Below are 24,214 nucleotides of genomic sequence, written 5' to 3' on the forward strand. Positions count from 1 at the left end.
TGGAAAAAAAAAACCCTCTTCGGCCGCTCCCTTCTGCCGTATTTTGCGGCAAAATTATCCACACCCACCGCCGCGCTATGAATTGTGGGATATATGGGACCACGAAGCGTGCACCGGACCACGCTTGATATTTGGGGGAATCGACGGCGCATTTGGAGTATGCATTTGAAGTACACTTCGAATTGGGACAGCCGTCGTCGCGTGGCGGTGACGTAACCGCACTTAAAATGCGTACTTCAAGCGTGCAGACCCTGAATTGGGACACAGCCTGAGTCTGCAGAGCTGTCTCAGTCCAGGAGAGATGTCAGAGTGCACAATGTCTTCTTCAGTCATTGATCTCAGAGGGGCTGGGACGGCTTTGGTTAGTGTTTTATAACTCTTAGCAGCCTCTTATGTCAAACTTCTCACAGAATGTCTCATGTTTTAATTGGCCCCATTCTCATCCATAAAATGAGCTACAGCCCAAATCTTTTTGGATCTCCACTCATCCATGTACACAAATTTTTTTACACAGACAGATATACCTGCTTTTCCATACTGGGGTATTGTGAGGAGTAAAGTTATGTTTATAAGTTCATTTCTAATAGAGAAGGACCTGCTGAGAGTTTAACAGGTAACGAGCTGCAGTCAAAGTCACAATGCAACAAAAAGTCTGCTCCACCCATTTCACCCAAAACCACATTGGGAATATCGTTCCAAAAGGAATGTTTGTTCTTAATGAAGGATCTTATCCATTTCAATTTTACCACACCATTCATAACATCAAAGTCAATGGCATTAGCCCCGCCCTCTTCATAATGTTTAATCATATCATTATTCTTTATATAATGACATGTGTTCCTCCATATGAGCTAGAGTGGTGCCTCACAACAGAAAGGTTCCAGGCCCACTCTCTGGAGGGTAAACTGCCCACAGTTGTGAATGGTTATCTGGGTGCTAGCCCTGCGTCAGGTTGGCAACCTGTCCAGGTGTGCCCCGCCTCCTGCCCTGTGATAGCTGAGATAGGCTACACCCCCTGATGAAGACAGAGCAGTCTGTGAGCCAAACTGAGGGTGAAGCTAAGCTGAGAAATGTGACGTGTCACAAATGTGTTTAAATCCTGCCTGTTGATTTAAACAGGCAGGAGGAGGTACAGAGGGTCAGAGTAACAGAGGAGGACGCTGGTACAGGAGGAGGTGAAGAAGGTCTTAGTAACAGAGGAGGACGCTGGGACAGGAGGTGGTGCAGAGGGTCTTGGTAAAAGAGGAGGGTGTTGGGACAGGAGGAGGTGCAGAGGGTCAGAGTAACAGAGGAGGACGCTGGTACAGGAGGAGGTGAAGAAGGTCTTAGTAACAGAGGAGGACGCTGGGACAGGAGGTGGTGCAGAGGGTCTTGGTAAAAGAGGAGGGTGTTGGGACAGGAGGAGGTGCAGAGGGTCGGAGTAACAGAGGAGGTGCAGAGGGTTGCAGTAACAGAGGAGGACGCTGGGACAGGAGGAGGTGCAGAGGGTCTGAGTAACAGAGGAGGACGCTGGGACAGGAGGAGGTGCAGAGGGTCGGAGTAACAGAGGAGGACGCTGGGACAGGAGGAGGTGCAGAGGGTCGCAGTAACAGAGGAGGACGCTGGGACAGGAGGAGGTGCAGAGGGTCTGAGTAACAGAGGAGGATGCTGGGACAGGAGGAGGTGAAGAGGGTCTTAGTAACAGAGGAGGACGCTGGGACAGGAGGAGGTGCAGAGGGTCGGAGTAACAGAGGAGGACGCTGGGATAGGAGGAGGTGCAGAGGGTCGCAGTAACAGAGGAGGACGCTGGGACAGGAGGAGGTGAAGAGGGTCTTAGTAACAGAGGAGGACGCTGGGACAGGAGGAGGTGCAGAGGGTCGGAGTAACAGAGGAGGACGCTGGGACAGGAGGAGGTGCAGAGGGTCGCAGTAACAGAGGAGGACGCTGGGACAGGAGGAGGTGCAGAGGGTCGGAGTAACAGAGGAGGACGCTGGGACAGGAGGAGGTGCAGAGGGTCGGAGTAACAGAGGAGTACGCTGGGAAAGGAGGAGGTGCAGAGGGTCGGAGTAACAGAGGAGGACGCTGGGATAGGAGGAGGTGCAGAGGGTCGGAGTAAAAGAGGAGGACGCTGTGACAGGAGGAGGTGCAGAGGGTCGGAGTAACAGAGGAGGACGCTGGGATAGGAGGTGCAGCGGGTCGGAGTAAAAGAGGAGGACACTGGGACAGGAGGAGGTGAAGAGGGTCGGAGTAAAAGAGGAGTACGCTGGGACAGGAGGAGGTGGTGCGAGGGTCGGAGTAACAGAGGAGTAGGCTGGGAAAGGAGGAGGTGCAGAGGGTCTTAGTAACAGAAGAGGGCACTGGGACAGGAGGAGTTGCAGAGGGTCGGAGTAACAGAGGAGGTGCAGAGGGTCTGAGTAACAGAGGAGTACGCTGGGACAGGAGGAGGTGGTGCGAGGGTCCGAGTAACAGAGGAGTACGCTGGGAAAGGAGGAGCTGCAGAGGGTCGGAGTAACAGAGGAGGTGCAGAGGGTCGAAGTAACAGAGGAGGTGCAGAGGGTCGGAGTAACAGAGGAGTATGCTGGGAAAGGAGGAGGTGCAGAGGGTCTTAGTAACAGAAGAGGGCACTGGGACAGGAGGAGTTGCAGAGGGTCGGAGTAACAGAGGAGGTGCAGAGGGTCGGAGTAACAGAGGAGGTGCAGAGGGTCGGAGTAACAGAGGAGTATGCTGGGAAAGGAGGAGGTGCAGAGGGTCTTAGTAACAGAAGAGGGCACTGGGACAGGAGGAGTTGCAGAGGGTCGGAGTAACAGAGGAGGTGCAGAGGGTCGGAGTAACAGAGGAGGTGCAGAGGGTCTGAGTAACAGAGGAGGACGCTGGGACAAGAGGAGGTGCAGAGGGTCGGAGTAACAGAGGAGGACGCTGGGACAGGAGGAGGTGCAGAGGGTCTTAGTAACAGAAGAGGGCACTGGGACAGGAGGAGGTGCAGAGGGTCGAAGTAACAGAGGAGGTGCAGAGGGTCCGAGTAACAGAGGAGTACGCTGGGAAAGGAGGAGCTGCAGAGGGTCGGAGTAACAGAGGAGGTGCAGAGGGTCGAAGTAACAGAGGAGGTGCAGAGGGTCGGAGTAACAGAGGAGGTGCAGAGGGTCTGAGTAACAGAGGAGGACGCTGGGACAAGAGGAGGTGCAGAGGGTCGGAGTAACAGAGGAGGACGCTGGGACAGGAGGAGGTGCAGAGGGTCTTAGTAACAGAAGAGGGCACTGGGACAGGAGGAGGTGCAGAGGGTCGAAGTAACAGAGGAGGTGCAGAGGGTCTGAGTAACAGAGGAGTACGCTGGGAAAGGAGGAGGTGCAGAGGGTCTTAGTAACAGAAGAGGGCACTGGGACAGGAGGAGTTGCAGAGGGTTGGAGTAACAGAGGAGGTGCAGAGGGTCTGAGTAACAGAGGAGTTGCAGAGGGTCGAAGTAACAGAGGAGGTGCAGAGGGTCGGAGTAACAGAGGAGTACGCTGGGAAAGGAGGAGGTGCAGAGGGTCTTAGTAACAGAAGAGGGCACTGGGACAGGAGGAGTTGCAGAGGGTCGGAGTAACAGAGGAGGTGCAGAGGGTCTGAGTAACAGAGGAGGTGCAGAGGGTCTGAGTAACAGAGGAGGACGCTGGGACAAGAGGAGGTGCAGAGGGTCGGAGTAACAGAGGAGGACGCTGGGACAGGAGGAGTTGCAGAGGGTCTGAGTAACAGAGGAGGTGAAGAGGGTTGGAGTAACAGAGGAGGACGCTGGGACAGGAGGAGGTGCAGAGGGTCTTAGTAACAGAGGAGGGCACTTGGACAGGATCAGGTGCAGAGGGTCGGAGTAAAAGAGGAGGACGCTGTGACAGGAGGAGGTGAAGAGGGTCTTAGTAACAGAGGAGTACGCTGGGAAAGGAGGAGGTGCAGAGGGTCGGAGTAACAGAGGAGGACGCTGGGACAGGAGGAGGTGCAGAGGGTCGGAGTAACAGAGGAGGACGCTGGGACAGGAGGAGTTGCAGAGGGTCGGAGTAACAGAGGAGGTGCAGAGGGTCGGAGTAACAGAGGAGGACGCTGGGACAGGAGGAGGTGCAGAGGGTCTGAGTAACAGAGGAGGTGAAGAGGGTTGGAGTAACAGAGGAGGACGCTGGGACAGGAGGAGGTGAAGAGGGTCTGAGTAACAGAGGAGGTGAAGAGGGTTGGAGTAACAGAGGAGGACGCTGGGACAGGAGGAGGTGCAGAGGGTCTTAGTCACAGAGGAGGGCACTTGGACAGGATCAGGTGCAGAGGGTCGGAGTAAAAGAGGAGGACGCTGTGACAGGAGGAGGTGAAGAGGGTCTTAGTAACAGAGGAGTACGCTGGGAAAGGAGGAGGTGCAGAGGGTCGGAGTAACAGAGGAGGACGCTGGGACAGGAGGAGGTGCAGAGGGTCGCAGTAACAGAGGAGGACGCTGGGACAGGAGGAGGTGCAGAGGGTCGCAGTAACAGAGGAGGACGCTGGGACAGGAGGAGGTGCAGAGGGTCGGAGTAACAGAGGAGGACGCTGGGACAGGAGGAGGTGCGGAGGGTCAGAGTAACAGAGGAGGTGCAGAGGTTCGGAGTAACAGAGGAGGACGCTGGGACAGGAGGAGGTGCAGACGGTCTTAGTAACACAAACTAAGCATACCAAACCAGTCACTGTCATTCATCACAAGGATTCAATTTGTTGAATTTCATTTATTTTGTTTAGACTGATACAAACAGAGAAGAGATTTTAGAATCACAGATTTGATATTTTCTCTACATTCAACACATTTCTGTTCTTGTTGTTACTGATAAACATAAAAAGCTGAAAGCATCTTTTTGGTCACTCTGTTCTGCTGCCACCTGCTGACAGAGTTGGATATTACGCCATAATGAAAGTTTTAGAATAAAATCTTTATTTCATAGACTTGATTAATCAGATCTTTATTTGAAACAATCAAACTTGATTGATTTCTCTTTGGAAATGTGTTTCCATCTAGTCAGCTGACACTGTTAGTGTGTCATGTGACTCTTTTATAATCGGAACACGTGGAAGGTCACAGTGGATCTTTAAATTGTGATGAAGAGGAGGAACGTCGGGTCTGAGCGACCCAGGAAGCAAAGGCCGAGACTCGAGCATAGACTCCGGGTTTCTGAGGAAGTCCACAGCCTGCGCCAAATGAGGTCACACCTGTGAGGAACCAATCAGAGAGCAGCGTTCCGTTAAACCTAATGTGAGGCTTATATCTATATTCTGTGTGTGTGTGTGTCTGTGTGTGAGACACCAACCAATCAGAGTCCAGCTTCCATCATCCAGACACATCAGAGGACCACCAGAGTCGCCCTGAAAACACCACATTTAAACTTACACACTTACAGCTTACAGACCATCAGCACTGAGAGCACAGCCTGGGAGTCACACCTGATGTCTGCGTTACATCCATGTTACAGGTTCATCCTTTACTCAGTACGACATGCAAAAGAATCAGAATCTGAACACTTTATTAATCCCTGAAGAAATGATGTGTTTACAGTCACTCTGAGACGATAAGAGTAACAGGCTGAATTATATAATACAATGTGTTATAACGTTACAAAATATAAGAAAGAGCTCTAATATATACAAATAAGTCAATTATAAAATTCCAGAATATTACTGTGTGACTGACATTTGACTCTAACCTGTAAAACTTTGTTATTTTACTGTAGAGCGTGGTCTGTTTGGAGGGCTCCGGTTGGTTCTTCCTGATAAAGGCTCGGAGTTCTGGTCACTGATTAAATTGATGATGTTTAGTTCAGGACCTCTGAGGGTAAAACCTTCATTCTTTTAGCTGGTTCACCTCAGAGGTTCTTCTCACCTGTCTAACAGCCCTCCACCTTCCTTCTCTGTCTCCACCTGTTTACTGAGGTGATGAAAACTCTTTTTAAAGTTTTTACAGCTTCTCCTACTCTGCGACATTGAGTTGAATGTTTGGGCTGTTGTTGGAGTCAGAGGATCTAGAACGTTCCTAGTTTTGAATAAGCTGAAGATTTAGGCCTAAGACTTTAAGCTCTGATCTTTTGGTTCCCAAACTTTAGCATTACCTTGTCTGTGTTATGGTGGATGTTTGGAGTCCAGGTGAGAGGTTACCTGACAGGAGTCGACCCCTCCCTCTTGGTATCCGGCACAGAGCATGCTGGAGGTGATGGTGTACTCGGGTAGCTGCTGTTGACACAGATCCTGATCCACCAGTGGAATCTCGGCTTCCTGGAGAACATTGGGGAGAGAACCTGAGAGAGAGAGATAGGAAGTGAGAGTGACTGCTAACATGGACTCTACAATAAAGATGACTGCAGTGGTGTCATCCAGTGGTTTTCAAAGTGCAACAGCCCCAACATTTTGGTTTTTTTTGCTTCAGGGAGCGGACATATTTGTACAAGAGGGTAGCGTGTGTTACGGAATAAATATATATTCTTAGTGCTTATTTTCTGTTTATATTGTTTTATAGAGGCCAGTATAGAAGAAACGCCACTTTGAGTTATAATGTGTGGTAAAGGTCACAGAGTACTGTGTAAGACAGGAAACTCTGCACACTTTGTGCAGGCCTGCAGAGTACAGGAAGTGAAACTAGGCAGAGTGCAGAGCAGGAGTTGTTTTGATCGAAACTATGTGTGACTATGTGTGACGTATAACAGAACTATATTATACGCATTTGGCTTGTAATGCTTTAGATTTGCTCAGGATTTGGCCTGTGCTCATCCCTTTCTGGAAAGTAATGCTTGAATAAAATAATAATTATTTTTGACCACACTGAGTCGGAGTCTTTCTCTGTCAGTAAAAGAATATCAAAGAACTGAATTTGATACGTGCTAACTTATCAGCTGCTAACTTATCAGCTGCTAACTTATCAGCTGCTAACTTATCAGCTGCTAAGTTAGTTATAAGTCGGCATCCACAGATTGTAGGTGAGCATGATATCACTTGCTCAGCAGTAACATCCATTGCTTCAGTCTTAGCTGCTGCAGGTTAAACCACTCCAGCTCCTTGTTGCTTGTGTTAATGCTAGCACCATTTTGCTGTGTCAACCTGCCTTTACCATACTATAAGACTATTCCTTATTCAATTCAATTCAATTCAATTTTATTTATATAGCGCCAAATCACAACAAAAGTCGCCTCAAGGTGCTTCATAGGTACAGACCCAACAATCATATGACCCCCTATGAGCAAGCACTTTGGCGACAGTGGGAAGGAAAAACTCCCTTTTAACAGGAAGAAACCTCCAGCAGAACCAGGCTCAGGGAGGGGCGGGGCCATCTGCTGTGATTGGTTGGGGTGAGAGAAGGAAGACAGGATAAGTACATGCTGTGGAAGAGAGACAGAGGTTAATAACAGGTATGATTCAATACAGAGAGGTCTGTTAACACATAGTGAGTGAGAAAGGTGACTGGAAAGGAAAAACTCTATCTCCTATAATAACACTTAGTTCACAGGTGACCCCTTTCACTCCGCCCACCACCTGTTTGACCTGCTGGTTGGTGCCTCAGGTCAATCAGCTCATGTCCCTCCAGACTCACTAACAGCTTCTTCCCCTGGTCTGAGTAACTCTCATCACTCAGGCCACTAAGTGGTTAGGGCAAGTCCTTTTGCACTACTTTCAAGCACTTTGCAACTTGTTCTGTATTTTGTACCTTTCAATTGTTTTTTTCCCCCCTTTTTTTAGGAAATATATTTCTCTTGATTGTTCCCTAATCCTGATTGGATCTATTTTGAATTGTCCGAATTACATCTTGTTATAATAACCAGTACAGTTCTGTTTCATTCATTCCTATTAAATATTATCTGTAGGGAGAATATTGGAGAATATGTAATTCAAAATACTATCTTCCAAGCAGAGACAGAATTGACAATTAACCTGAATAAAGCATTTGTTTAGAGTTTGTGCTGCAGATGTGGAAGCATTGTACGTCCCAATCCAGTATCATAACAAAACTACAGAGTCCGACATTATTTTGGCAAAGAATTATAAGAATTATAATGTTACTGAATTTACGTTTACCCTTAGCCAGCAGTTTTAAATTTCCCTCAGTGTCGCCTGCTCTGGCCCCTGGAAGACAATTGACTATGGTTGCCGGTGTCTCTAGCTTCACATGTCTGAGAACAGAATCACCAGTTACCAGAGTTAGTACGCTGCCTTCAGCTCTATCAGCTACAGGGGCCTGGCTAGCTGCGGGTGAATGAAGGGTGCGAAGCCGAGACTCCAATTCAGTAATCCTGGCCTCCAGAGCTGCAAATATGCTACATTTGTTACAGGTATCATTACTGCTAAAGGAGGCGGAGGTGTAACTGTCACAATGAGTCGGCTACGAGCTAAGCTAAGATAGAGAAACAGTACAGACACAGTGAGTGAATACTTTGGCTATAAATTAGGGAGTGAGTACACAGAGAGTGGGCTTCGGATGAAGCACGTGAAGATTATACTATGAAATAACAATTTATCTATAAGTTTTAAATTAAATTGCTACACAGACAAGCTACACAAAAACACCACTGTGTGTTGGAACCAATGACTGTATAAAACCAATGACTTTTATACAGTCATTGGTTGGAACAGAAACAGGAAGTGATACTCTACTGCAGAGAGCGAGAAACCAAGTGACAGCGCCACCCAAAAAGGTAATCATAATAATAAGCCTTAATTTAATTTAAATACGCAAGTTATAAAAGCATCCTCCCCCTGTACAGGTGTTATGAAGAAGTTCATTGGTAATGAACTTTATGATAGAGAACAGGTGGACCTGTACTGGACGAGACTGTGGAGGTCAAAGGTTGTGCCACCTGGTGCTAGGTTACCGTCAGTGTTTCGGCCCCAGCCAGCGATGAAACATTTTCTTCCTGCTGTGAAATTCTGACCTTCAGGTGGTAAACACACTGGCTGGACCCACTCTGAAACACACACGCACATTTATCAGCGCCCTGCAGCCTGCCTCCACCCATACCTGTGTTTTTGTGCCGTTACTGACGGGTGAAGTTGATTGGCTGCTGCAGATGCATCATGGCGATGTCGGCCTGTTTGGTCCGTCTGTTGTACTGCTCATTGAAGATGATGCGATCGACTTGTCGGGTCTGAACAGCCTCTGAGGTTTGATCATTCTGAGCGTGAAGACCGAGAACCGCCGACCATGATTGGAGGTCAACGTTCTTCCTGCAGAGACAGACGTGCACCTACGTCTTCATGTCCAACATCAACATTAACACTTGTTAGCGCCCCATGCAGGCAGCAGCTGTGAGCCTCTCACCCATAAACGCAGTGAGCCGCAGTCAGCAGCCAGTCACTGCCAATCACTGAGGCTCCACAGGCATGACGTCCCCTCCACTGAAGAGACACTATCCACGGCCATGCACCCTCCTCAGCATTAACCCCGCCCACCACTCGGCCAGCACCTGACAGTTAGCACAATGTGACTACAGTCAGGCTGAAACACGATCAGGATCATGGGTTCAGGTCATTCATACTCTCACCTTCATCACCAGGTGTCCTGTGCTCTGATTGGTCTGCCTCCCTTGAGACATTTGTGACCTGACGGACTCCACACGCTGAAACACGTTTCATTTCATACATAAACATAAATTCACTGAGCCTGAAACATGTCTGCATTTCTGAGAGTACTCACGCTGGTTATTACAGGCCAGTGACATCACTTCCTCTCTGTGGCAAGTTTCACTGTAACACAACAAGCATTAACATCCACAAAGAAGGTCATGAAAAATACCTGACCCAAGAGTGTGTTTTGTGAGGTCAAAGGTTAGGGAAAAGTGGCAGAGTCCCTGTACATCATATTTCTTGAAAAAGTTGTCGCCCCCCCAGCTTCACTTACACCTCAATGACCATAATCTCTATGAACAATTTCAGTCTGGTTTCCACCCCAATCATAGCACAGAAACTGCTTTGTTAAGGATTACCTATGACCTTCTGATGGCAGCTGATTCTGATCTCCTATCCATCCTCATTTTTCCTGGTCTTAGTGCGGCGTTTGATACCATTTCTCACAATATCCTGCTGAACTGGTTAGCATCCATTAGCATTAGTCATACCCCCCTTGCTTGGTTTGCCTCATATCTCTCAGACCGCACTCAGTTTATCCAATTTAAATCACACTCTTCATGTCTCTGTCCTGTTTCTGCTGGTGTGCCACAGGGTTCAGTATTAGGGCCTCTTTTATTCATCATCTACATGCTCCCTCTTGGTCATATGTTCCAAAAATATGATATCAATTTTCATTGTTATGCTGATGACACCCAGATCTACATTTCTTCTAAACCTGATTCATCCCTCCCACCTACCTCCCTCTCAAACTGTCTTATTGAGATTAGATCATTGTTCTCCTCCCATTTTCCTAAACCTAACAGTAATAAAACAGGTTTTACTTGTTGGCACAGCCTCTATCTTAACCAAATCCCACAGTTTTTCCATTAACACTGAAAATTCTACTACTCTTCCCCGGTTTGCATACTTCCACTTACATAATATTAACTGACTCCGTCCCTTCCTTCCTCCCCATACTGCTGCCATCCTCGTCCATAGTCTTAGTACTTCCCGGACTGATTACTGTTGTTCCCTCTTATTTGGTCTCCCTAATAAATCCCTTCATAAACTTCAACTTCTTCAAAATTGTGCAGCTCAGGTCTATTACCCCAATTCTTCAGCAGCTTCACTGGTTATCCATAGAAGCCAGGATAAACTTTAAAATCTTACTTCTCACATACATTTAGGAAAACTCACCTAAATGTTCATCTCCTCTACCTAAAGGACCTTTTAGCTTCTTTTAATAATGCTATCAGAGTTGCGAGGGCTGCCTATTTCTCACATTTGGTTACAAAGAGCAGAGGTAATCCTAAGGTGCTTTTTAACACCATTAGTGACATTGTTACTCCTGCTCTACCGGTGGCTCCTATTTCATCCAATGAAGATTGAACATTTTCTTTCTTTTCTGCTTGCAAAGATTAATAACATAGGGATAACTTTTTGTCATTCAGCACCTGTTATCTCAATCTCCACCCCATCTCGGCCCGTCATCTTGGATACTTTCTCTCCTGTTTCACTACCTGAGCTGGTAAAACTAGTGAATTCAGTGAAAGCACCCTCTTGTCTTCTTGACACTGTACCTGCATCATTATTCAAGAATGTCTTCCAGGTTATTGGTCCATCTGTGCTCACTCTAATCAACTCTTTACTGGCGTCTAGTATAGTTCCAGTTTATTTTAAAAATGCTGCTATTCTCCCGCTTTAAAAAAGACCTCAGCTAGACCCCTCTGTTTGGAGCAGCTACAGACCAATCTCCAAAGTACCGTTAATTGCTAAGCTTCTAGAAAAGGTTGTGGCTAAGAAACTTATAGCGGCTCTGGACAAACATAGCATTTGCAATAAGTTTCAGTCCAGCTTTCACAGAGCCCACTCCACAGAAACAGCTCTTCTTTGGGTCTGTAGTGACATTTTGATGAGTAATGATGCAGGAAAATGCTTGGTCCTCCTTATGTTGGACCTAACATCAGCTTTTGACACTGTTGACCACCACATCCTCCTCGAAAGGCTTAAACACTGGGTTGGTGTATCGGGTACTGCCTTGGAGTGGTTCTCCTCATATCTACGTAACCGATCTTTTTCTGTGGTGGTCTCCGGTTTTAGGTCATCCTCTACCTCCCTCCCTTGTGGTGTCCCTCAGGGTTCGGTTTTGGGGCCTTTATTGTTCTTAATATATCTTCTCCCCCTCCAGCACATAATGGGCTCTTTTGAGGACATTTCTTATCACTGTTATGCTGATGATATTCAGTTGTACATCTCTTTTAAGCCCCAGGATTTATCTAAGCTTCAGCTTCTGAATGACTGCTTAGATTCCATCAAACGTTGGATGGCTGCAAATTTCCTCCAATTCACTGAGGGGAAAACTGAAGTCCTCGTATGTGCTCCGGACAGATTTTTATCCCAGATAGTGAAAGCCCTTGGTCCTCTCTCAGTGTATGTTAAATCCTGTATCAGGAATTTAGGTGTCACTTTTGACTCGACTCTCACATTGGATGGGCATGTGAAATCTCTGGTTACACTTAGCTAGATTAATGCGATGGTGTTGTGTTTAGTATGTTGCTTTGGTTTTTTTTTTTCTTGTTTTCTATTCTTTCTCTCTCAACTGGCGATCCAGGAGATTGTTTTTCCTTTCTCACTGTCCCTCTCCCCTTCTGTTTTTCTTTTCCTTCCTCTTTCTTTCTCCCTTTCCTATCCCTCACTCATGTCTGTCCTGTCTTTAACAACTGAAAATAAAATAAATAATAAAAACAAAGGTCGATCAAATGGACCAATACGGCAATGCCATGATGATCCATTTGGCAAAGTAAATCCATTGGGTCTCCTTGTTGGTCTTCAGACAACAATTCTGACGGCTAAAGAACCAAATGGGACAGGCAAAAAAAAAAAAAAATCTCTGGTTCGGTCTTGTTTTTATCATTTAAGAAATGTGGCTAAGTTAAGCCCTATTTTATCTCGCCCTGAACTGGAGATAGCTATACATGCATTTATTTCCTCATGCTTGGATTATTGTAACACTTTGTTTATGTGTCTAAGCAAAGGTTTGCAGGTTGTGCAAAACGCTGCAGCGAGGCTGTTGACAAAATCCTCCAAGTACTCACATGTGACACCATTGCTATTTCAGCTACACTGGCTTCCTGTTAAATTTAGAGTACATTTTAAGATCCTGGTCTTGACATTTAGAGCCTTGTATGGACTGGCACCAGCCTACATCTCTGATCTGCTACAGCCCGATGTCCCCAGCAGGTCTTTGAGGTCATCTCCAGTTTGTGCATGTAAATGGAGAGTCCTCTTCACGCACTGAGGTTAATTATGGAGTTCCTCAGGGTTCAGTGCTAGGACCAATTCTGTTTACATTATACATGCTTCCCTTAGGCAGCATCATTAGAAGACATAGCATACATTTTCACTGCTATGCCGATGACACCCAGCTCTATCTGTCCATGAAGCCAGATAACACACACCAATGAGTTAAACTGCAGGAATGTCTTAAAGACATAAAGACCTGGATGGCCGCTAACTTTCTGCTTCTTAATTCAGATAAAACTGAGGTTATTGTACTCGGCCCTGAAAATCTTAGAAATATGGTATCTAACCAGATTCATTCTCTGGATGGCATTACCTTGGCCTCCAGTAACGCTGTGAGGAACCTTGGAGTCATTTTTGACCAGGACATGTCCTTCAACGCACATATTAAACAAATATGTAAGACTGCTTTCTTCCATTTGCGCAACATCTCTAAAATTAGAAATATCCTGTCTCAGAGTGATGCTGAAAAACTAGTTCATGCATTTATTACTTCCAGGCTGGACTACTGTAATTCATTATTATCAGGAAGTCCTAAAAACTCCCTGAAAAGCCTTCAGCTAATCCAAAATGCTGCAGCAAGAGTCCTGACAGGGACTAGAAAGAGAGAGCATATTTCTCCTGTTTTGGCTTCCCTTCATTGGCTTCCTGTTAAGTCCAGAATTGAATTCAAAATCCTGCTCCTCACATACAAGGTCTTAAATAATCAGGCCCCATCTTATCTTAATGACCTTGTAGTACCATATCACCCTATTAGAGCACTTCGCTCTCGCTCTGCAGGCCTACTTGTTGTTCCTAGAGTATTTAAAAGTAGAATGGGAGGCAGAGCCTTCAGTTTTCAGGCCCCTCTTCTGTGGAACCAGCTTCCAGTTTGGATTCGGGAGACAGACACTATCTCTACTTTTAAGATTAGGCTTAAAACTTTCCTTTTTGCTAAAGCATATAGTTAGGGCTGGACCAGGTGACCCTGAATCCTCCCTTAGTTATGCTGCAATAGACGTAGGCTGCCGGAGGATTCCCATGATGCATTGAGTTTTTCCTTTCCAGTCACCTTTCTCACTCACTATGTATTAATAGACCTCTCTGCATTGAATCATATCTGTTATTAACCTCTGTCTCTCTTCCACAGCATGTCTTTTATCCTGTCTTCCTTCTCTCACCCCAACCGGTCGCAGCAGATGGCCGCCCCTCCCTGAGCCTGGTTCTGCCGGAGGTTTCTTCCTGTTAAAAGGGAGTTTTTCCTTCCCACTGTCGCCAAAGTGCTTGCTCATAGGGGGTCATATGATTGTTGGGTTCTTCTCTGTATCTATGAAGCGCCTTGAGGCGACTTTTGTTGTGATTTGGCGCTATATAAATAAAATTGAATTGAAAATTGAATTGAATCTGATCAGGGCTTACTTGCTATAAAACAGACTAAGATGAGAACTAAGGGTGATATGGCTGATTGTGACCCACACCCGTTTTCACACCTTGGCTCTCATCAGGGGGTCCTTTTGTCCCTCTTTGGGGGGATACTCTCACAGGGTTTAAATCTGGGACTCGCCACCATTTGACCCTTAGAACTGAAGAAGCTTGAGAGGTGAAACATCTTCAAGCAACTCAAAGAAGTCCAGACGCTTTTCTTTCCAAGCTCCTTAGACGACGATGACCTGGATGACTGAGAACCTTCACAGACATAAGGGTGATAGAGCTTTTGCCACTGTGGCCCCAAGACTCTGGAACTTTCTCCCTCATACATTAATAACTGTGGACTCTGTAGTTGTTTTTAAAAAACAACTCAAAACTCACCTTTTTAAAACAGTTTTTGGTTAAATTTCTGCCTGCTTTATATTGAGTGTTTTACCTTTTTATTTATTTGTTATCTTATGTACAGCACTTTGTGATTCTGTCTAGAAAGGTGCTATATAAATAAAATTTTATTTATCATTTATTTATTATTTATAAGTGTATCCAAATATCTTGTCCTTCCTATCTGTGTGATCTGCTTCATATCACCACTGTTTCCCGCCCTCTCAGATTCTCACCTCCTATTCATCTTGTGGTTCCTTCTGCTTGTCTTACCACTATGGGGAACAGAGCCTTCAGTTCAGCTCCCCAGCTCTAGAACTCTATTCCACCACCCATAAGAAATGTAGACTCTCTTCCCTTATCTACAGCTCAAAACACATCTGTTCAAACCTGCTTATTCGCTTTAGTGCTGATTTTATCTGTTGTCAAGCAATTTTAACTTATTTTATGTATTTTAATAACTATTTTCCTTTTTAGTTTTTCTTTTGTAAGGTGACCTTGGGTTTCTGAAAGGCGCCCTAGCTCTGGTTTGGTTCTGGTACCTGATGTTGGTTTTCAGTGTCCCATCATTGCTGATTGTGATGAGAGCAAACGGCGAGTCTTGTGGCCGAGCCGGCAGGAACGAGGCCTTCCCGGACCTGCAGGAAACAAATACCAGATCTGAGTCTACGGGCCTCTACAACATTTCCTGTTTCTGTTGGAACCTTCAGTCCAGCTGGAACAATCAGGCTCACCTGACAGACAGATGTAAGAAAAAATTAGCTGTTCTTCAAAGTTTCCAGGATTTCTGTATTTAAAAAGCAAACTGTGTTTAACACTCAAACAGTTCGACTAAAGTCCTCAAGCATCCAGAGAGAAGTAGTTACCTGTATCCGAGGTACTGACAGGTGAAGTCAGACAGTTGAGAGCTCCAGGTGTCAGTGCACACCGTGAACAGAGAAGAGACAATTTGAACCTGAAGCCGACTGGAACCATTTACCTGCAACATAACTGATACACAAATTTCTTAAAACCTGAAGCAGAACAGGTGCTGTGGACAAACTGGGGTCACGTGACTAATTTAAGAAGATGTTAGAGAACTTCCTTGTCACTGTCTTTAGTGAACATCTGCTCGATGAGCTCATCCACCAACACCCACCAACACCAATCCACAAACACAAAAAACTCCTACTGACATTAAATTATATAAAATATTTACAGATGATTAGATTCTGTGTTGATTCACACACTTTGGGGGCAGCATGAAATCAAAATGACCTGATACTGTGTATTTATTATCAGTATTGATTATGAGTGACTTACCACATTTGGCTTCATCAGAGCTGTCGGGACAGTCGACCACACCATCACACTGATTGTTACCATGGATGCAACTTCCTGTCTGACACTGGAACTGACCATCAGCACACGGAGCTGTTCAAACGTCACATGAGCTGTCAGTAATCAATCAGTACATCTTTGCTGTCTCTTCATGTGTGATGAGCTCACCTGGTGACCCCAGGTTGACCCCAGAGGTGAAGTTGGCTCTGAATCCTTTCCCAGAAACTGAACTGTCTGTATAGAACCACACTGTAACTTGATTGGCTGTTGAGAAGAAGTCATGGGTGGGGCCATTTCCTGTGAGGACAGCTGGGTAAGACAAAAAGAGAGAAGTTATCACTTGGGTCAGCGTAAAATTCACTTGGACGTCTTCTGGTGAGGATAAAGCTGCAGAGTATTGTGGGTAAAACACAACCTCACCCAGTAAGGTGGAGTTAGGCCCCGCCCCATCCCGCACTTCCACGATATCACTGGATGCTTCAATGTCAAAGTCCAGGAAGTGGAGCTGAATATTGTGACCTTCCCCAGCATGCAGAGTCCACAGACCTGCAACAGAACAGCATTATGAGTAATTACAACCTGCTGCCAGGTAAAAACGTCTCACGTTCTCAAGTGAAACCAGTGATCATGTGTAAATACAGGTAGGCTGAAAGCAGACAGGTTTACTCACACTCTGCCCCATTCCCATAGGATTCTGGGTAGTTTGGTGTGTTGAATGTAGAGTTTGGCTCCCAGAGGTCAAACGGGCCTCCACAGTCAGCTGGTCCAATCAGAGAACAGAGGCAGCAGAGTTAAAGAGTATCAGCATCACAGGTGTGTCATTTGATTGTTGGTTTTTCTCTGTATGTATTACTGTAGGGTCGACCTTACAATATAAAGCGCCTTGAGGTGACTGTTGTTATGATTTGGCGCTGTATAAATAAAATTGAATTGAACTGAATTGACTGGTACAAAGGACAATTACTGACATCATTAAATTATCAGACAAAAGATTCAGTTTACCTGCTATATCTTATCTGTATGGAGGCATGGTTATTTCTCACCTAGTCTGTGGTGGGGGGGGTTCTCAGCTGGTATGTGGGTGGGGTTTGTTTCTCACTGCAAGCTCTGCATGCAGCGCTGCGGGGGCCTTTTGTTTTCCTCTGCTGGGATAACTTGTTTGGACACACCTTCTCATTTAATAGTTTTTCTTTATTTTCATGACTGTCTACATTGTAGATTCTCACTGAAGGCATTAAAACTATGAATGAACACATATGGAATTATGTAGTAAACAAAAGTATGAAGTAACTCCAAACATGTTTTATGTTTTAGATTCTTCCAAATAGCCACCCTTTGCTTTGATTACTGCTTTGCACACTCTTTGGCATTCTCTCAAGGAACTTGAGGTGACTGTATATCAAAAAAAAATTCTGGTACTCTACCAGAGGCCTGGGAGCTTCAGAGTCCTGCAGTATCTTACCTGTTCCTAGGACAGAGATCTCTGATGTTGTTTCTGGGATCTGTTGGAGCCACTCGCCCAGTTTGGGGATCACTGAATGGTCTGATAACCACTGGGACCACTGTTACCTTCACCCTCCACATCTTCTCAAGCTCTTCTCTGTGCCCTTGGTACTTCTCCAGCTTCTAGTGTTCCTTTTTCGTGACGTTGCTAAAATTTGGTATAGCTACATCTATCACTTGGGATGTCTTCCTCTGCATGTCTACCACCACTATGTCTGGTTGGTTAGCCATCACCATTTTTCCCCCTGTATCTGGAAGTCCCACAGGATCTTAGCTCGGTCATTCTCCACCACCCTTGGGGGCGTCTTCTGGACCTCCAGACCATATTCGGCACAGATGTTCCTGTACACTATGCCGGCCACTTGGTTATGGCGTTCCATGTATGCCCCGCCTGCTAGCATCTTACACCCTGCTGTTATGTGCTGGATTGTCTCAGGGGCATCTTTACACAGCCTGCACCTGGGGTCTTGCCTGGTGTGATAGACCCCAGCCTCTATGGATCTTGTACTCAGAGCTTGTTCCTGTGCTGCCATGATTAGTGCCTCCGTGCTGTCTTTCAGTCCGACTTTGTCCAGTCACTTTTAGGATTTCTGGATATCAGCCATCTCCGCTATCTGCTGGTGGTACATACTGTGCAGGGGCCTGTCCTTCCATGAAGGCGCCTCCTCATCCTCCTCAGTCTTGGGTTTCTGCTGCCTGAGGTATTCACTGAGCACAGCTGGGGCCATCTTACTGATGTATTTGTGGATGTTTGTTGTCTCATCCTGGACCGTCGTGCTGACACTCATCAGTCCCCGGCCTCCTTCCGTACAGCCTCAGGGTGCTGAACTTGGGGTGAAACCCTCCATGCATGGTAAGGAGCTTTCTTGTCTTGATGTCAGTGGCTTCTATCTCCTCCTTTGGCCAACTTATTATCTCAGCAGGGTACCTGATCACGGGCAGGGCGTAGGTGTGCTGACTTCTCAGGACTTGCCTGACCCTCTGCATGTGCCTGTTCATCTTAGCCACTATGACACGAGCTTCCACGTGGTACTGAGGCAGGTTATTGGTCGGTAGTTGGAGGGGACCGGTCCCTTCTTGGGGTCCTTGAGGATCAGGACTGTCTGGCCTTTGGTTAGCCATTCTGGGTGTCTCTTGTCAACTAGCAGCTGGTTCATTTGTGCTGCCAGGCGCTCGTGGAGTGCAGTCAGCTTCTTTAGGCAGTAGGTGTGAACCATGTCATGGCCTGGTGCTGTCCAAGTCTTCATACTGGAGACCCTTTCTTGGATGTCTGCCACTGTGATGGTAACTGGACCCTGTTCAGGGAGGTTGCTGTGGTCTGCCCTCAGATCCACTAGCCACGGAGCATTGCTGTTATGGGTTGCGTCCTTCTTCCATGTGCTCTTCCAGTATTGTTCCGTCTCCAGCCTTGGTGGTGCCGTTCTCATATTGTTCCCCTGCAAATGAGAGTACACCTTGGCTGGTTCTGTGGAGAACAGCTGGTTTATTCTCCTGCCTTCGATCTCTCTGGTGTACCTCCTCAAGCGGGTGGCCAAGGCTGTGAGTCGTTGCTTGGCAGTTTCCAAGGCCTCAGGTATGGACAGCTTCCTGTACTTCTTAGGCACCTTCTTCATCGCACTTTTCTGCAGCTCCGATAGTTGGCTAACCTCCCTCTGTGCTACCTTGATCTTAGCCTCTAGCCTCCTTCTCCATGCTGCCCCATGTGGCTGTTCAACTTGTAGCCAAGCATCTCACTGATCACTGCTGCCGTGGTGTAGATCAGCTTGTTAGTGTTGGTAATCGTGGCTGTAGGTATCATCTGTAGTGCTGCATTAACATCATCTAGCAGACCTTCTGAGGGTACTTCATGTAGTCTTGGTAACTGGCTATGGGGGGGTCCAGGTTTCAAGCTTCGCCATGATCCTATCTTTCAGGTCAGTTCCTCTCACACTCAACGATCCTTCTTTTGTCGCAATTGGGGCTTAGTACCCAATCTCGGGTGGGGGTGATGATATCTCCCCCCTGACCTGGCGTCCTGGCTCCCCCTTGCCGTAGCATTTGTGTTGTACCTTGTCAATCTCTAGCTGTGAGAGCAGTCCCTTCTTTCGAATGTTGGAACACTGAGCTAATAGTCTATCTATCTATCATCCATAAATATAGATAGATAAATACACACGCCATCAAACGGTTTAACTCCTTGCTACAGGTCCAGGGGAGGGGAAACAGGAGGACAGAGGGGGGCGGGAACAACTAAGCTGCAGTGTTTTTTGACTTACAATAGTTGAAATGTGCAACAAACTTTGGCTGTCTACATCTCATCAATGAGTATATTTCACTAGTATTCTGATTTATTCTTATTATATATTCTGTATTTATATATGTGTGTGTGTGTGTATATATATGCTATATTTTTATGCCAATGTTCGTACTCTCTCATTCCCCTTTATTTGATATTCTAACTCTGCAACTTCTGTCGGTGTTCTGCTAATCTGATCTAATCTGATCTGATCTGATCTGATCTGATCTAATCTGATCTAATCTACTTGGTATGGGGAGGGGGGATTTTTTTCTCACCTGGTATGGGGGGTGTGGTTGTTGGAGGTGGTACATTGGTGGGTTCAGGGGGGGCGGGCCCACAGGCATCAGAGGTCAGTGTGATGTCATCCAGAGCAATGTCATTCAACATCCCTCCTTTCTTCAGAGCTTCAAACGCCACCTTCAGAGGTCAGAGGTCATGCCAATGAATCACTTATTGATCACCTGACTGATCTGTGGACTTCCTGTGTGATTTCACTGACCATAGCCTCTGATGTCAGGTTAAGGGTCACCTGGCCATAGTTCCAGGTGTCGCCATAGTCACCATCTTTCTGGAACATGGTAACATCAGATTCCATCAGCAGCCGGACTCTGAGCTGGTGAACATCCTGTCCAAACATGTGGTACCTGCCCACAGAGTTATGCACCATAATCAGATCACATCTGTACGCTGATTGTGCAGTTTAATTCAGAGCAGCTTAAAATACTATGTAAGGCTGCCACTAAATTAACAGATTGCTTGGACAGGTTGAACACTTAGAAATGTAAAAATACATAAAAATGTTATGTAGAACTGTGAGGATCACTCTTCAAACCTTTGATCTGATTTAAATAAACACACGGTAATTAGGAAGATAGCACCTAGCTGGGGAAAACAAAGCACAGGTGAACTAAATCAGACTAATGAGACAGGGGAAGGAACCAGAGACAGAAGCCAAAAACACAGAGACAAGACTGAGGGTATGGAATGGGAATACAAAGGGACCATGACAATGCCAGCCCACTCAGCTGAACCCACTCACCTGATACCCTCTTATTAGCAATCAAGAGGCGCTCTATTTAAAGAGTTTCAGCATGCATAAACTCACTGCTGCCTCTGCAAAATGCTATACTACACCAAACTGACTGGAAGAACGAGCAACATCTCTTTTTTTAGGGATGCACCGACAACCGATACTGGTATTGGTATCGTGGCCGATACCCTTAAATGTGTGCATACTCATACTCATAAAAGTTAATCGATACCATGAACCGATACCAACTTATTTCATGAGTCAGAGGGTGGCTTGTCATTTCTGTTGTAATTTTTTAGATTGGCCACTAGGGGGACATGTCGCACTAAACAGGAACAGGCTTAGGTGAGTGAGACTAGCGTCTCCAGCTAAAAAACAAACAAACTGGAGGCTACCGTAGCTTCGCTAAACAAAATGTCAACAGTGTGGACTTTACTTCATAATATGTGAAGAAGACAGAAGCAAGGTCAAGTGCAAACTGTGTATTGGTAAGGTGACCAGGGGAGAGAAGGAGAGTACATCATTCAATACAAGCAATTTAATAAAACATCTGAGGACACATCATGTGCTGGAGTACATGATGTGTCCTCAGTTTGCTAAGGCTAACTCAAGACCAGAACAGCCAACTTTAACTGAGATTTTGGAAAAGCGAAATAAATGTCAAGAGAAAATCCACGGGCATTTAAAATAACATAATGGGACACTCTGACTCAGTTTATCGCTCTGGATGATCAGCCACTGTCAGTCGTGGAAAACATAGGATTTTCCCGTCTTCTCAGCATACTCGAGACTCAATATGAGATTCCCAGCCGCCCATACATCATGGACATAATGGCGCCAACACATTTTGAAAAGGTAAAAAAACACATGCATAATCTCATGCATCAGGTTTCAGCCTTAAGTTTCACTACAGATATTTGGACAAGCAGTGTGTGCTCGATGTCACGCCTCAGTTTAACGGCGCAGTGGATTGATGAGGAGTTTGTTCGTCATCAAGTCACACTAGATGCAAAGTCGTTCAGGGGCTCGCACACTAGCTAAACCATCGCAGCTGCTTTTCAATAGCATGCCCCAGATGTGGGATATACTGAAGACGTCCATCCACATAGTGCTCCGGGACACCGCAAGAAATATGATAAAGGCCATGAGTGATGGTGAGCTGCCCAGCCTACCTTGTACTGCTCACACTCTCCAGCTGGTTGTTCATAAGGGCCTTCTGTCACTGAAGAGTGTTGCTGATGCGGTGGCAGTTTGCCGCAAAATAGTTGGACATTTTAAACATTCTGCTCTGGCCAGCTCCCGTCTCAAATACATTCAATTACAGATCAACCAGCCTGAGAAACGGCTCCAGCAAGATGTTCAGACCCACTGGAACAGCACATTTTATATGATACAATCATTGATTGAGCAGAAACGGGCTCTGGGAATATTCGTGTCTGAATATGGACTCCCTGATACGCTCATGACTCACCAGTGGACATTGCTGGAGAAAGTGATATCTGTTCTGGGTCCATTCGAGGAGTTAACTCGAAAAGTCAGCTCTGCAGATGCAGACATCACTCCAGCAGTCACAGTGCTCCACAGATTTCTAACAAGGGAGACTGATGAGGACCATGGGATCAAAGCAATGAAAGGAACCTTGGCTGCAGCTGTCAGGACGCGGCTCACTGATGTGGAGGAAAACCCACTCTATAGCATCGCCACTCGACTCGATCCCAGGTGAGCCTGTGTGTTTACCTTTGACTGTGTGTGACTGTAATTTTGTGACTGTGTGTGAATATGACTCTATGCAACTGTGTGTATCTGTGACTGTGTAGTTAACTGTGTGAGACTCCAGCTTTCAGATTGGCTATCTATATGTGAATATGAGTGTGTATGTATCTGTGTGTGACTGCAAAAAATAGGATGCTAACCTATTGTCAGCTAACTTTTTTCTTTCTCTGTTTTAAATATAAAAATCTTTTTTTTCCCAGCACCATAGCTGCTGCAAATGCCAAAGAGATTCTGAAACTTGAGCTGCTAAGGTTGCCTGGAGACAAGCAGGAGCATCATGACCTGAATGAACCACCTTCAAGAAAAGCACGCAGTAACCAGCCCACTACTAGTCTGGACAGCATGTTTGATGAAGTTGCTGATTAGGCACCAGCATCGGTGGGCAGAGTTGTGGTAGGTTCTAGTGTAGACTTGGAGACGTATCTTGGAGAGGCCGCAATTTTACGAGAAGACAAATCACAACAATAAAAAATGTGAATCTGAAAGCTGTAGACAGCGCTAAATTGTTCACTGTTATTTTGTTTGGATATAATATGGATATTCTGCAATCATTTAACAGAAGTGTTTATTTTATTCTGAAACATAAGTTTTATTTATTTTATTCTGAACAGAAGTGTTTATTTTTCAATCTGAAAGCTGGTCCCATATTGTTCACTGATATTTGTTGTTTAAAATGTGGATACTCTGCAATAGGTTCATTAATGTTATGTCTATCTGAAAGCTGGAGACAGTTCAAAATACTTTAGTTATTTTGTTTGTTTGTTTACAATATGGACATTTTGCAATAATTTAACAGAAGTGTTTATTTTTTAATTGGAATTTTATTTTTCTGGTCATTTTTATTAATATTTTATTTTTTATCGGCAGAGAATAAAATAAAACCTGTCCTCCAATTCACTGAATTTTTTTCATGTGTGTGGTGGAAGTATTGGTTTTTGTACTTGTTTTTGGCAAGTAGTCAGATCCAATTATCGCTATTGTATAGGTTTAAAAAGATTTGTACTTTTTTTCCACAGTTCATCCTGGCTTTTTTAGTTTTTCAAAATGAAGCTTTAATGAGCTTCTGTAGTGTAAAAGGTCTCTTTGTAGTCAACAGGTTGCCTTTGCAAGCGGTGTCATGTTTGCTGGAGTTAGATGATACATTTAAAGTCTGCATTTTTCTCTCTGAGGTTTGGAATTTGTGGACTTTAACTAGCAAACTGTCCATCTACACCAAGCGGTGCAAGACCAAAGCTAGGAAGATTATGATGGACCTCTCCCATCCCAACAATGTACTCTTCTCACTGTTGAGGTCTGGGAAGCGCTTCCGCTCCCTCAAGGCCAAAACAGAGAGAATGAGGAGGAGCTTCTTCCCCCAGGCTATTCGGGCCCTGAACCAGGTGTAGGACTGGACTCTCCCACACACATCACATCACTATAAGACTGGACTCTCACACACATCACTTAACCACACGCACTCTGGTTTTTCTTCATGCACACTTCCTATAATTTATAATCTCTTTCTGCTATTTGCACATTTTTTTACTGTAAATTTCTAAGTTAAATCTGTAAATTTTGTATAACCTGTAAATTGTAAATACTGTAAAACCACTGTCATTTAATGGTCGGGCATTGCACAGCTACAAGCATTTCACCTCATGTCATACTGTGTATGGTTGTGTGTGTGACAAATAAAATTTGAA

The 24,214-nt window shown here is 45.5% G+C and overlaps 1 protein-coding gene across 1 annotated transcript in view; it reads right to left on the reverse strand.

Moving 5' to 3' along the window:
- Positions 1-4,655: 4,655 nt before the first annotated feature.
- The window catches only part of tmprss15 (transmembrane serine protease 15), a 31,513-nt gene continuing 11,954 nt past the window's right edge, over positions 4,656-24,214 (reverse strand). The window contains exons 12-27 of the mRNA XM_084941081.1: positions 20,229-20,373; positions 20,005-20,146; positions 16,619-16,708; positions 16,369-16,494; positions 16,117-16,257; positions 15,931-16,041; positions 15,495-15,618; positions 15,171-15,266; positions 9,629-9,678; positions 9,477-9,551; positions 9,254-9,398; positions 8,978-9,159; positions 8,808-8,900; positions 6,106-6,245; positions 5,265-5,319; positions 4,656-5,166 (exon numbers count right to left, since the gene is read on the reverse strand). Coding sequence (XP_084797207.1) covers positions 5,033-5,166; positions 5,265-5,319; positions 6,106-6,245; positions 8,808-8,900; positions 8,978-9,159; positions 9,254-9,398; positions 9,477-9,551; positions 9,629-9,678; positions 15,171-15,266; positions 15,495-15,618; positions 15,931-16,041; positions 16,117-16,257; positions 16,369-16,494; positions 16,619-16,708; positions 20,005-20,146; positions 20,229-20,373 — 1,849 coding nt within the window. The 3' untranslated portion in view covers positions 4,656-5,032. The remainder of the gene's footprint in view (positions 5,167-5,264; positions 5,320-6,105; positions 6,246-8,807; positions 8,901-8,977; positions 9,160-9,253; positions 9,399-9,476; positions 9,552-9,628; positions 9,679-15,170; positions 15,267-15,494; positions 15,619-15,930; positions 16,042-16,116; positions 16,258-16,368; positions 16,495-16,618; positions 16,709-20,004; positions 20,147-20,228; positions 20,374-24,214) is intronic.

The sequence above is a fragment of the Perissodus microlepis genome, chromosome 10 (genome assembly GCF_051167445.1).
Source record: "Perissodus microlepis isolate ML-2025 ecotype Zambia chromosome 10, ASM5116744v1, whole genome shotgun sequence".
In the NCBI taxonomy this organism is placed as follows: Eukaryota; Metazoa; Chordata; class Actinopteri; order Cichliformes; family Cichlidae; genus Perissodus; species Perissodus microlepis.